Genomic DNA, 14758 nt, shown 5'->3' with positions numbered 1-14758 from the left:
TACACTGTCCAGAAAAAATTGTCTTGCCCGGAGCTAGGGGCCTCCTGATGTAAACGTGTGTGTGTGTGTGTGTGTGTGTGTGTGTGTGTGCGTGCGTGCGTGCATGTGTGTGTAATTGTGTGTGTGTGTGTGTGTGTGTGTGTGTGTGTGAGGGAGAGAGAGGGAGAGAGAGAGAGTGTGTGTTGGGGTGGGGGGGGGGGGGGGGGGCGAGGGGGTTCTCAGTGACGAAAGATAATAAGGGGAACGAATCGAATTCACAAGGCTAATAAAGTTCTCAGTAAAGCTCAACATTCCGCGGAGTCAAGACTATACCCACTAAGTCATCGAGGATTTACAGCAATACTTAAAGGCACATTCAGCCGCTTAAACCATCAGTTTCTGGTCACAGACACTTTCAGCCTTTTATACACAGTACAAACACCCTTTTGTTTAAACACTCATCGCTTGAGAACATCCTAGGTGGCCTCCGTAAAGAGCGAGCATTTTTCAAAGAATTTATTTGTGCGTGGCCAGCCGGATTGTCCTCACTACAATCGGACGCCTCGTTTTGGCGCTAGAACTATCTTTTAAAATCTAAATAATAAATTGACAGCTTGTAACACAAACATTCTTAAATCATACAAGATTTCTTTTTTCATCAAGACAAGATCAGTACAATTCGAAGTTTTGAAAGTTTGAAAAAAGAGAACCCGGAAACAGGTCACGCAAGGTCGTGTTTCCCCAAGCAGACGAATTTTCTGCGTATCTCTGGCTTCTTTGAAGCTAACCGCCGCCGATAAGTTCGTGTGACTCGCAGTCGTTTGTTGCATTTTAGATTCAGAGGTACACAATAACGTGCTATTGCAGATACAGCGAGTCGCATTGAAATCACAAACTGACGACTAAATTGTGAGAAAAATGACTAAATTGTGAGAAACTATGTGACACGGGTCCATGATGGCTCAGGGGTAAAAAAAAACCCAACGAAATCTGGTGTGTGGTTTACGCAAGCTAAATAGCCATTCAAACGAACTGTGTCATTTAACCAGAGAGTATTGTGCGAGTATGCTAGCCTAGTTGTTACAAAGAAGAACAAGTCGCTTAAGGCGAAATTACTACATTTAGTCAAGCTGTGGAACTCACAGAATGAAACTGAACGCACTGCATTTTTTCACAATGACCGTAGTCCGCCGCTTGTGCAAAACGGAGTGAAACTGACGAGCCTGTTCAGCGCGGTAGTGGTTTCGCTGTGCTGCATAGCACGCTTTTCTCTACCTCTCTTCGTTTTAACTTTCTGAGCGTTTTTTTAATCCAAACATATCATATCAATATGTTTTTGGAATCAGGAACCGACAAGGAATAAGATGAAATTGTTTTTAAATCGATTTCGGAAATTTAATTTTGATCATAATTTTTATATTTTTAATTTTCAGAGCTTGTTTTTAATCCAAGTATAACATATTTATATGTATTTGGAATCAGGAAATGATGTAGAATAAGATGAACGTAAATTTGGATCGTTTTATATTAAAAAAATTATTACAATTTTCAGATTTTTAATGACAAAGTCATTAATTATTAATTTTTAAGCCACCAAGCTGAAATGCAATACCGAAGTCCGGCCTTTGTCGAAGATTGCTTTACAAAAATTTCAATCAATTTGATTGAAAAATGAGGGTGTGACAGTGCCGCCTCAACTTTTACAAAAAAGCCGGATATGACGTCATCAAAAGTATTTATCGAAAAAAAGAAAAGATATGTCCGGGGATATCATTCCCAGGAACTCTCATGTCAAATGTCATAAAGATCGGTCCAGTAGTTTGGTCTGAATCGCTCTACACACACACACGCACAGACAGACAGGCAGACACACACACATACACCACGTCTCGATTCCCCCTCTATGTTAAAACATTTAGTCAAAACTTGACTAAATGTAAAAATGGCATGAAGGCTCACAATAGCATTTAAAAAATGATTTTTTAGATAGTGGCTATATCCACATTTAAACCAGCAGGAAACAACAACGACAATAATTACAGTAGTAATTGAACCAACAATTAGACACTTTGTGGCCTTCGTTAAAACAGGGAAGTTATCCCCGAGTACGCTAGTACTAGGGCTCAGCAGACTTTAATTGTGTGTCTGTCTGTCTTTCTCCACTTAACAGCTTATTGCTGGGAAACTACTGGGCGCAGTTCGTTCAAAAGTTGATACACTAACTTGATAATAGGTCCGATTGATCGTATTAAAACTTCATAATGTTACCTGGGACCTAAATGCGAAATAAACCACAAAAACGACTTGGCCGTAGGAGGAGTTCACACCGGCGGGGCAACACGCAGCCATTGACCTGATAGAACAGCCGAACGCGTCACACAAAAATACGTCATGACAAAGTTACACGCAAAGCGAAAGAGACTTTGACGTCATTTACTTTTGTTCGGAATTTTCCGTCTGTTCCTAGCTTGTCAGTTAAGACTTGACGTGAGTAAGCTTACCCAAAACGTCTTTGTTCTCTATTCTCATTGCAGCTGTGAAATAATCAGTCTTGTGTCTCGGTCGTGTAGGTACAGAGTTTGCTTCTGCAATCATTGTGTTCGTGTTGATGACGGCTTCATAAGACAAAATAATAAGCGAATCTATCGCGAGGAAGACGTTTATGTACAAATCACCGAACCCAACCCATTTTTTGTGTGCATTTTTCTGAAGAATAAACTGCATGTGGTTAATTTCATCCGTTTAATGCTTGTCGAAACGAGCCATAAGGCTTTAGAATAAAAGATTTCACGCATTGCTTGGCCATCTGATCACAGATGAGGTCGCAGTTTGTAGGTTGAATCTATGAATCGGCCAGAGATAGATCTGCATTTCTGGTCAGAAACCAACATTCACACCACAGACATTCCAAACATTTATATTTATTGAGCGAGCCAGTCTGAAGAGTACTCGGGTCCAGCGCGAGCGTTTTTTATATTTATTGAGCGAGCCAGTCTGAAGAGTAGGCCTACTCGGGTCCAGCGCGAGCGTTTTTTATTCCACAGCTGAAAAGAATGAGAATGTTGCTACATCTATAATCGAATCCTGGATATAAGACATACAATGCGGCACGCATACACTTGTGTATATCATCAAAAGCCGTGAGGGCGTAAAAACGCAAATTATCATATAGCCAAGGACTACTACACTTGTAGTAGTCCTTGCATATAGCCCATAAACATGTCCTTAAGAGGCGAAATATTTAGCCTGTAGCCGCGGACAGTAAGCATTCTCTCTTTCCATGTATACACACATGAACACACAAACACGCGCAGTCACACACACACACACACACACACACACACACACACACACACACACACTCACTCGCGCGCGCGCACGCACGCACACACATACACACGCACATCACACACACACACACACGCACGCACGCCCCCTCCCCACCACCCACACTGTGACAACATTATTACTAGACATTAGGAATGCCCATTCACTGAGGTAATCAAATAATGTATCTGTTTTGATCTGGCAAAGTTGTTTGCACAATACTAAAGTGACGTCAAAAATGACTAGACCGTCCATGCTTACAATGAATTCCTATTATGTTCGAGCCAAATCACTGAGTATGACTCAGGTCTATACTGTTGGCAGTGAAGGGAAAATTGATGTGCCGTCGATCCTAGAGCTATACATGCTGGATTCTTTCTCTCTTCCAGTGACGGTCAGTGTTTGTATACATGGATACATGTACACACACATTTGTTAGTACTGAGCTTTTCAGAGAAGGCTGTGCGCGATTAATAAGTGTTCATTGCTGATATACTTAATTGCGGTGCCGATATCAAGCTCTCCGGTCTTACACTGCCGTGGATGGAGAGAGAGAGGCAGGGTGTTGTAGCCCCGCTCTGTTATCGCAGAAGTGAGTAAAAGTAAAGAATCATAATGATTCCATACTTTTACAGACTGCTGCGATAACAGAGCTTGGGATACTGAACCCCCCCCTCTCCCCCTTTAGTTTCAGTCTTAGGCGGTGTGACTCGCGTATGTACAACTATGCACCTAGTCGTGCAGGTACAGTAATTCACGTCCGTCAGTTGAGCAGAAAAAATTCCTAATATTATATTGGCTCAGCGGGGTCGGTTTACTTTCACTTTCCCGACTCCGTCATGTACCTGGTCGGCTGTGGCAATGCTGTTTTTTTTCTACCCAAGTCACAAATTACCAATAATCGATAGTAAGGCTCTCATTCTGATTTAAGGACATAGACATAGACACACACACACCGACACACACCGACACGCACACACACTTCACAATAATTATCGTGAGATGGCCCCCTTTTGCAAAAAAACTACTCCTCAGGGGAGCCTACTCCGCGTAAACAGGAAACGAATCTATGTAAGGGGATTTGGGAATCGAGCGGTTCGGGGACATCATCGACTCGCCAAATATTTCAGCTGTGTCGATTTATCGCAGTATCAGCGCTTCGCACCGCCTCGATCCAATGTCCTGTAAGTTACCGATAATCAGTTTGTTGTCACAGATTCGCTGCGGCCGGTGTTTTTTGTCGACTCAGCATTTGCTAAGGGCTGCACGCGATAGGCATTGTTCTGCGCGAGCCGAGCGCGCAGAAGCTCGCTCGAGGTACTCAACCTCCGTCCAAATCAGCTGTTTGCGGTCGGCTTCACGCCTAAACGAACTAGGTCTGCTGTTTATTTAGTCTTCCGTGTGTTTGTCGTAGTACCATCACGGCCATTTGCAGTGGCGTTTTGGTGGACATGTTAGTGTGTGAAACGTGGAAAGACTACACGCGCAAGTCTCAACTGTAGGTTATGTTCTGCCGAGACCAAACACGGCGCTTCCTCACTTGACCATTGTGCCGCCGGCAAAATGATCGATCGAGGAAATAATTCATCGACTGCTTGATGATGGGTTATTCTCACAGGCTTTCGGCTTTCTTTTTCTTTTTTTTTCCTACAACAATACTATTTCACCGGTATAAATTTACAGTTAAAGTTTGGGGAGATAGGTTCATCTAAGGTCAATTAATGCAGGGACATAGCAGACCCACAACATTTGGTAGTGGTACGGTGAGGGGAAAAAAAAGTCGATTTGCTTCCCAGGTCCATTGATCGACGTAATGTGGATGTGTTTGTGAACTCACTGTTTTTTCTCACATCTGCTTTTGTTCTAGTTATTACCCCTGACTGATTTATGAGGATGTGATCACCATCGGATTTCTTTAAAAAAACAAAATTTGGTACGGCGTAATTCAATAATTGTCTAATCATGTGTTGGATGATCCTCAGCTAACAGTAACATACAACCATGTGTTTTATTGTGCTGCAGCTATAGATAAGGTAGCTAAACCTATGGGTGATGTGTTATTAATACAACATCATACATGAACGTCATATATATTAAATCCTGCATAAGTATGACTCGAATCTCTATGAGTGATAATGTTTTTGTCCTTTTGTAAACTAACAAGCATGAAGTCATTTCTAGTTCCCATGCACATAGACAAGTCACTCATTAGCAGTTACTCAGTCAGTCTGTGTGACCTTTGGTTTTCTTAGATTTGTCAGAATATTTACCTACCGGAAATAACATAAGTAAATTTTGTGATCCTTCATCCCTGGCTCTCATAAGAGCCCACCCTGATAACAATAGCAGACCTGGGAACCCATACGATTTCGCCATATTCTGTACGCATGATTGTCGAGAATACGATCAGTACGGTCAGTGGGAAAAAAATACGACGAGAAAAATTCCTAGACTACCTTTATTCACAAGCCCATCTTGAAGCCGATACAGTATTTTGACTCATGATTACAGTTTTTGTCAGTAAAAATTGAAAAAAGGATTTGTTTTAAATGTACATGTATAGGTAAACTTAATTAACGATGTGGCAGACGCGTGTGAAGCATGTTTGAATCATGGATGTTCAAATGCTGTGTGGAGTACGCTCACTTTTCTGAAAATACACCAAGTTTGTTTGAGAATACTCTAAGTGCAAAACAGGGGTTCCCAGGTCTGCAATAGATTGTCTGTGCTTTTAATTTGGCTCTTGGCTGATCGAGTTAAAGCCACACAGCCACATTTTGTAGACCATTAGCAGGGATGGCCAAATCCTCCACCCGGTCGCCAGGGGCGAGTAAAAAATCCGCCGGGCTAGTAGAAACCGCCTGGCAACTCGCCCGGCTGGCCAGTGAAAATTCTGGTCAAATGCAACATTTTTGGTTGTAATATCGAGTTTCAAATCAGATGGAGCAACCTGCAGGCCAGCAAAATTTCTGGCGGGCTAGTGACTCTTGCAGTCATGCACTCACCCAGCTGGCGAGTTACAATGTTGCGATTTCGCCTTCCCTGCCATTACTAATGGCTACTATTATGCTGCAGTATTGAAGTGATGTATATTTAAAAAGCTTTATAGACAGAAGCAGGGATCGCACAAACTTTCAGTTTTAAGAAAAATCGATGTAAGACATATGCAACGGCAACAATAAAATGCGTAACACATCAGTATTTTGTATTTACAGAAGTATGCACTGAAGTCTCAGACACTCTCCTTACCTGAATACGCCGACCGTTCTTGTCAAACTTCATTGAACACATATGCAGTGATTTGTCTCATTAAACTTCAAAGCAAGCATTAAGACTTAAATTATTTGTGGAATTTGTGCTGCCTAGCTGTGAGATTAACTTGCGTCATCAGGCTGTTGCAGGGCTAACACCTTTCCGGTTCTTGCTGGAAATCCGTTTTTTCAAAACTTTAAAAACCGGAAAATCCGGTTTCTTAAAGGTCCTTGTCTACATTTTTATACCGAAATCGCCATTTGACCATTAAAATGCAGAGTCTATTATCTATAAATATCAACAATACACCCCCTTTCGATCAGGAAAGACGAAGCCAGTGTAGCCGTTTGAAAATTCATTGTAGCATTCCAGCGTAGTACTTATAGTAGGATATCCTTATTTGGAAAATGCCAAGCGCAAAACTCCTCTCAAATCCCGTGCGTTTAAAAAAAAGCGTGGACAGCGCTCCAGTATCAAACTGCTGCTGCACTTGTTTGGGCGTGGCTATAAGCATAGTGACATGAATTTGATTGGTCAGTATTTTTAGGCAAAGCAGATGTTCTCAGCAAACAGAAAACAAAATATTGGAAGCGTGAGTCACGCTACCCAAAAATAAAATCTTTTTTTACATATATTTTTTTTTCTATAACTTTTTTCCCCATAGTTCATTCATCATCTGACATAACTTTTTAGCGAAATCTAACCATAAGATTATTGAAAAAAAGCAAAAATGTAGACGACCACCTTTAAGGTTAAACTTAAAGTAAAACTTAAAACAAAAAATTGGGATGGTTGATGGAGACAAAATGTGTATTATTTTATAATTTATTCAACATTTTTGGTACCAGGAGAGGCTATTCTCTGCCCCTGCCGCCGTGGACCATGGCCTTTCGGGTTTTCACTTTGTTTGGTGTTACTGTTACTTAGCCTTGCTGTTGAGAAACCGAGACAGAAACACAGTCACGTGCAAAGGTGCAGTATAAAGACCAGAAAAAGAGGCACTATATTCTTGCGCATGCCATAGAAAAAATGGTTTCAAATTTTTTTTAATGTGTCAATATTATACGTTATTTGCGTTTTTGACCAAAATATGACATTTTACAGAGATTGAGACAGTCATTGTTCTCCGAGACCGCGATAGCGGTTGAGGTGAACAATGACTGTCGAGATGTGTGTAAAATGTCATATTTTGGTCAAAAAACACAAATAACATTTATGTATCGATCAAATTCCTTTCAGGTTCTGACTTTGTTGTTGTTTTGACGATTGAACGAGCACACACACATGCAATCAAACACATGACGTGTGTTTTGTAGTTCCTTTGAAGTTTCGGTCAACCTAAAACGCCCAAATATGAAGTTTTGTAGGCCTCTGGCGTCACATGGCTCAAAAAAAGAGAAATCCAATGTCCAATCGATACATTAATTATTATGGATAAATCATGTATTGATGAGATCCCTGCAGAAGTTAAAAAGGACACTTGTTGATAGTATTGGATCAGTATGATTTTATTTCATTGCACATTATGTCACATTATGAGATTTACTGTTTTCAAGTGGACTTCTATAGCCAGAAGTGTTGAACTTCACATAAGATCAAAGGTGTGTTACTTCCTGGTGCTAAAAATCAAAGAAAATTTTAATTCAGTGATCGTAACGTTGTGAAAAAAGTGAGTGTTGCTAGAGTACATTTAGCGCAGATACATGTATGTGTTCTGCGCGAACTTAGAATCCGGTTTCATTCTAGAATGGACCGGGTCCAGGTTGGAATTCTAACCCTGCGCAAGTACAGGGGTGCCATTCTAGAATGAAACCCTTGTTGCTGGTCCATTCTAGAATCGGCCGTGCGCAAGGTTGGAATTTGGGTCCAAGTTGGAATAGTCATTTCAGTTAGACTATCACACAGCCAAAGCCACAAATGTGGATTTTCTGTTTGTTTTTGTTTTTTGTGAGTTTGGTTGGGTTTTTTTTCTCGGGTTTTTTACACTTTACTCAAAGACATCGTGAATTGGGATTGTGATGTTCTGAAAGTGATTACGATTTTGAGAGACACTCAGCACTGATCGCTACGAACGGAAATTTCCGGACTGACAGTGTTTTGCCGATCTCGCTTGTAACTTTTAATCTTATTCATATACATGAAGTTGGTCTTCTGAATTGTGAAGATATAATGTCAACTTTTTTTTAAACCTGTGACAACAGCTCTATAACTCACTCTGTCCTTCTGTTGGTCTGTCTGTCGGTTAGTCGGTCTGACCGTCTGTCAAAAAAATTGTCAAAAAACCGGACATTTCCGAGAGGGAGACAGCGCTGACATTGCAAGCGGCCGCAACCGGCTCTCATCACAAAAACAACTGCCCTGCAAACAATACCGCCCTGGTAGTCCCCCTTGCTATGGTCTGCCTTTGTTTATTGCGTACTCAGGAGTGTCAACGTTCTTGACATGACATGACATCGCAAGATCGCCAAAGGATTTTTTTCAGGGGTAGACAAATCAGCCCCATTTTATCAAAGGGAAGGTGCAGCAGGTGGAGATAATTCAAGGGAAGACAACTCTGTCTTACCTACAAACATTACGGCCCCCTTTATTCAAGGGTTTCATTCTAGAATGGCACCCCTGTACTTGCACAGGGTTAGAATTCCAACCTGGACCCGTTCCATTCTAGAATGAAACCGGATTCTAAGTTCGCGCAGAACATATGCAATGTACAGATCTCGGTTCAGGATGTGTGAATTCCACTTGTTTTTTCTTTGCTTAGAAGTTAGAGTGAAAAGGAGAAAATATATATTTTCAAGGTCTGGAGTTTTGATCTTGATTAAATTACCTTAAATAGTGTGATACTGATAAGGTTAATACATTATTACAGAACATTTAAAAGTCTTGTAGAGCAAATGATTGAGAAAAAGAAGTCCGGTTATTATGATCAAAATTTTTCTTTAGAACTTTTAGAAGCATAGTTGTGAGTAATCTGCAGCTCTAATTCAAGCGAAAAGACAGGCTCCTAGAGTGTGATTGTACAAAAAACAACTAGCTCAGCTAATCCAAAAACAAAGAGGGGACTGCCAACGTTCCAAATTCTGAATAAAAAAACAAGAAAGGTAAGTTGTTGGAACGTTGTTATTGAAAAGATTACGTTACAGTCACAAATATTTCAACCCAACGGTCTTTTAAGTGGACAGACAAACAAATATCACACAAAACTGTCATCATGAAATTCAGTATTCGTCCACTCGCCAGGAAGTCGAGCGAATGAATATAGCTCAGCTGTTACTAATGTTGTTCATCATTTTGTTCTTTTGTTTTTCAGTTGCCCTAGCAGTGAGCTAGCACAGTACTATGCAGAAGGACGTTGGGTGTCTTGGTCTGAAGAAAAAGATGTTGGCTACACATACACTTCTGCCAGAGTTGTGAATCTACCCGTACCACCAGAACCTAGGGTTCACTTTTTTCGTCACGGAAAAGGAAAGGATATTTCTCTCACTGTCGCAGGGAATTTTCAAAATCTGTGAAAGGGATCTTCATCAGCTGATTGATTGTCAAGTGCCGGTTGTTTTTCCACAAACATTTGACACAAAGTCAGTCTTGTCATCGGCCAGATATGCAGATTTTTGCGAAGAATACAACAAAAGGGGGAGTGTCGCTGGATGATTATATAGCATAAACTGTGGCCATTGTTACAGTATGGGAACAAATTCCAGTGACATTACTTGACAGGAAACACAGCAGCGCCACCTACTTCAGGCTGCGTTTTGCTGTGTTTCCCTTCTTTGGATCTGAGAGTGACACTACATCTAGTAAACTTGCAACAAATATTTCTGGCTTATCTTTGTGTTTTGACAGACTCGTGTTCAAAATTAGATACCGAGAGGACTATAGCAAGGAAAACTATCTTGTCAACACCACGTCAGACTTGGAAGTCTTTGGCTTATTCAAAACAGCACAAAGAACAATTCCAACAATGTGCTTACCAACAAACAAACAATTGAGTCAAACGAGAAGGGTTGGTGCCACAAACAAGCAGTTTGTGGTTGCTGATGGGTGGTGATTTTGTGCCGATTTAAATGGGTTGTTAGCGCTTTGATTCCAAAGAGATTGTTTTACTTTTGACTGGATACATGAAATTGTGCTGAATGTGTGAGTCAATGCTGACACGGTCCAATTTGCTTGACAGACCGCCGCGTGTTATTGCAGTAATGAACAACTTCAACAAGCTTGAAAAGGACCTGCCATGAATGCTTTTCCCACATATGAAGATGGTAAATACAGCAATATCTCCATGCGCCATGCTTTTCTGCAGATACATGCTCCTCTTTTACTTTACGTCCTTGATGTACAGCGCTTTCGTCTGGTCTGAAACAACAAATCCCACCACAGCAGTCAGTGATGCGGCCCTCAACGGTGACACAAACAACAGTCCGCCGCCTTCGAAAATCAACTCTCAGCCTTTAGTTCACAGCTCTACGCCTTTGACGAACAGTAGTTTATTTCTGAAACGCCTCGAACATGCTTCTGCTGTAAACGCCCTAAGCCCTGAGGACTTGAAAAAAGAAAATGACGCTCTTTCGGCCGATTCCTTGAAAGTAAGGTCAGAAACCAGGCCAGTGAACAAATCCAAAACCCCTGTGTGGTACGACACTGCAGGATGGCTGCCCAAGCATGGCATCCGACAAGACAGGTCCGTCAACTTGATCGTCCTACCCATGCTGGTAATTTTCTGCTTCGTGTTAGGCGTCTGCCTCAAGTGTTACTCGTGGGTGAGGGATCAAGATCGAATAAAAGCTCGCGGCCAGCTGGATTTCGAGGACGATGAGATCAACTATGAAATCATAACGGCTGGAGAGCAAGGCTATCGAGAGGTTGATATCCGTTCCGACTGCACTTCCATGTACGACACCATTAACTCATTCCGCTCCCTGCGTCTTCCCATCAACGAACACACTGTCACCTCTATCAAGTCTTTGCCTCCTAACACCTTTGAGACTTACCGTAAATTGGTTTTGCAGAAGACAAAGGATGGCACTGTGTATGACAGCGTGCACTCTTACAAAACATTCCTGGAGAGAACCATGGAGATGACGGAGGTGGACATAGAGGTGGAACTCGTCGACGACTATGCTCCCAGACCCCGCAGCAAAAGTTTCAGTGCCGAAGTGACAGCCGCTGCTGCCCAGAAGTCTCGAAAACGGAGACTTCGTCGACATTCCGGAGGACGCAGCCTGGAAGGGAACGTCAGATCACAGGCAGAGAAAGAACGCTACCGAAGACACTCCGAAAACTCCAAACCCCGCTCGAACAACCCTGATTCCTTCCAAAGTAAAACATTCCAACGACGTAGCTCCCCCGCCATTTTAGAACCCCTCTTCCAAGGGGAGGAGTTTCGCATCCCCTTGGAACTGACCGAAGAGGAGGAAGAAGAGGAACAGGATGAGAAGCACCCCTCTGCCATCCCTCACTCCATTATCGGCCGCCAGTCGTCAAACTCTTCCTCTTCCACGGGCGGGTCGAGTCAGACCTCACGCCAAGGTAGAGAACCTTCGCACAAGCATCGACACGGAAAGCACCGAAGGAAACGAGTGTCCAAAGAGCGGTCAGCGGAGCTCCTGGCCAAAGCGTCCAGTCACAGCAGCGGTCAGTGCTCCGACGACAGTCCCCGGAGCTCCTCGTCCTGCAAAGGCAGCAGCAGTTCAAACGAAATCGACTCGGAGAGCGACGTTACCGACAGCGGCCTTGTCGTCGACCTGCCAAAAGCAGAGAAAAGCTGCTTCAGGAACGGCAAAGACAGAGCTGGGGGTAACGGGTTGCACCGTAACTCCCAGAAGGGTGACAAAAGGGAGCCCAGAAAAGTTCACCGGTTCAAGGTCAGCTTTGTGGACGAAGCCGCCTTATCAGCTGCTTCTGAGTAGGTTCAGTCAGGCTGTTTCTCTTTGGTGATCCCTTTCGGCATGCTGTTCTTCCTCGTCATGAACTGCTTCGGAGTGTTGGGTTGTAAGGTTTGAATGATGTTCTGATTCAAGTTACACACCTTTTTTTTATGCTATCAGTATCAACTGCTGTGACTTAAAAAAAAAAACAAGTCGCGTAAGGTGAAATTACTACATTTAGTCAAGCTGTGGAACGCACAGAATGAAACTGAACACACTGCATTTTTTCACAATGACCGTAATCCACCGCTCGTGCAAGACGCAGTGAAACTGACGAGCCTGTTTAGCGCGGTAGTGGTTTTGCTGTGCTGCATAGTACACTTTTCTGTACCTCTCTTCGTTTTAACTTTCTGAGCGTGTTTTTAATCCAAACATATCATATCTATATGTTTTTGGAATCAGGAACCAACAAGGAATAAGATGAAATTGTTTTTAAATCGATTTCGAAAATTTAATTTTGATCATAATTTTTATATTTTTAATTTTCAGAGCTTGTTTTTAATCCGAATATAACATATTTATATGTTTTTGAAATCAGGAAATGATGAAAAATAAGATGAACGTAAATTTGGATCGTTTTATTTTAAAAAAATAATTACAATTGTCAGATTTTTAATGACCAAAGTCATTAATTAATTTTTAAGCCACCAAGCTGAAATGCAATACCGAAGTCCGGCCTTCGTCGAAGATTGCTTAGCCAAAATTTCAATCAATTTTATTGAAAAATGAGGGTGTGACAATGCCGCCTCAACTTTTACAAAAAGCCGGATATGACGTCATCAAAGACATTTATCGAAAAAATGAGAAAAAAACCCCGTCAGGGGATATCATACCCAGGAACTCTCATGTAAAATTTCATAAAGATCGGTCTAGTAGTTTACTCTGAATCGCTCTACACACACACACAGACAGACAGACACACACACACACAGACACACATGTATACACCTCGACCCTCGTCTCAATTCCCCCTCTATGTTAAAACATTTAGTCATAACTTGACTAAATGTAAAACGGTTAAAGGCGGTCCTTAATGGAGCCTGAAGGCGACTTTGCGAAGTCTTTTTACTGAAAACTCAGTGCTAAAGTTTCGTGCGGTCAGCTTCGGGAAGTATACTTTGCGTAGTCGACTTCGCCCACTTAAGGAAAGGCTTAAATCAACTGACTGTGTGTTGATTTAATAATAACAAACAGTAAGTTTTGTGTTATAGAGGTGTGTGTGTCCTTCCCTGAAAAACGACTTCAAGGAGTGGGATGAGTGATGAGTGTCTGGTAATGATTCTCAGGTGTGGATTTATCTTTGTTTTTGTCTCATGAATATGCCAACACTCTGAACTTGCTAAGCCATTCTTCATATCTGCGTTAGACTCATTGCACTTAAAATAGAAATTTGTCACATTTTAAGGACAATGGTAAATAGTAAAATCATACACTGTAATTATCTTTTAATTCGCACCTGGTAAAGGAAGTTAAAAACTAGTCTTTTTCTGTTCTTGCCAAAGTGGAAGTTAAATCTAGGCTAGATTCCGATTGTGTAACATTCGCTGTTTTGGTTGTTGTTTGTTTGTTGTTGTTATTGCTTTGTTTGACCCATCATAATGTATCAGTGAAATTTGGCTTTAAGAACATTTTTATACTTATAGATAGTTTTCTGGGGTTGTTATATACACTGTTCAAAAAGAGGTCATGTTAATATGTCACTGTATGGTCCAAGATATCTTCTCATTTGAACTGGTTTCCCGTCTTGCATTTGATTTTGTGTGTGTGTGGTAACCCTGAAGTGAACTTGTAACTAAATTAGCTGCCATAGATTTCTTTGCACATGTCATGTGGACTTCTCAGCCACTGGGGCAGAATGCAACATAAAATATCAGGTTGATAACTTACAACTTTTTTCTTCAGTCCCTAACTTTTTTCTTCTGACCCTCCCCCATACCCCCCGTCCCCCCCCCCCCACCTCCCCCCCCCCCCCCCTTTCCAAGGTTATATTTATCGAACGCTGAAGAAGAAGTCACAAGGTTATGAATATCATGATGTCCAGTAACCAGACATTGTCCAACTCCCTATTTGCCTCTTTCTCTTGAAAATGAAATCACTATTATCAAGAATTATAAATGCTTCTTTGACTGCATCTAATAGCAATTAGAAAGGACAAGAAGAAGAAAATCACAGGAAACAAGAAAACATTAGTTTTATAATTATGAGGGATAGGGCTAGAACAGTGGTGTCTTGTCTAAATAATATTTCACGGGGTTTGCACGCTGGTGAGTGATCTTTTT

The 14758-nt window shown here is 41.6% G+C and overlaps 1 protein-coding gene across 1 annotated transcript; it reads left to right on the top strand.

Moving 5' to 3' along the window:
* Positions 1–4385: 4385 nt before the first annotated feature.
* Positions 4386–14419, top strand: LOC138975456 (uncharacterized). The gene is made up of 2 exons (XM_070348143.1): positions 4386–4490; positions 9866–14419. The coding sequence occupies exon 2, from the start codon at positions 10791–10793 to the stop codon at positions 12459–12461; it is 1671 nt and encodes a 556-aa protein (XP_070204244.1). The 5' UTR covers positions 4386–4490; positions 9866–10790; the 3' UTR covers positions 12462–14419.
* The last annotated feature ends 339 nt before the right edge of the window (positions 14420–14758 follow it).

Source organism: Littorina saxatilis, linkage group LG9 (genome assembly GCF_037325665.1).
Source record: "Littorina saxatilis isolate snail1 linkage group LG9, US_GU_Lsax_2.0, whole genome shotgun sequence".
In the NCBI taxonomy this organism is placed as follows: domain Eukaryota; kingdom Metazoa; phylum Mollusca; class Gastropoda; order Littorinimorpha; family Littorinidae; genus Littorina; species Littorina saxatilis.
The sequence above is the reverse complement of the archived record's forward strand: the minus strand, read 5'-3'. Positions and strand labels throughout refer to the sequence as shown.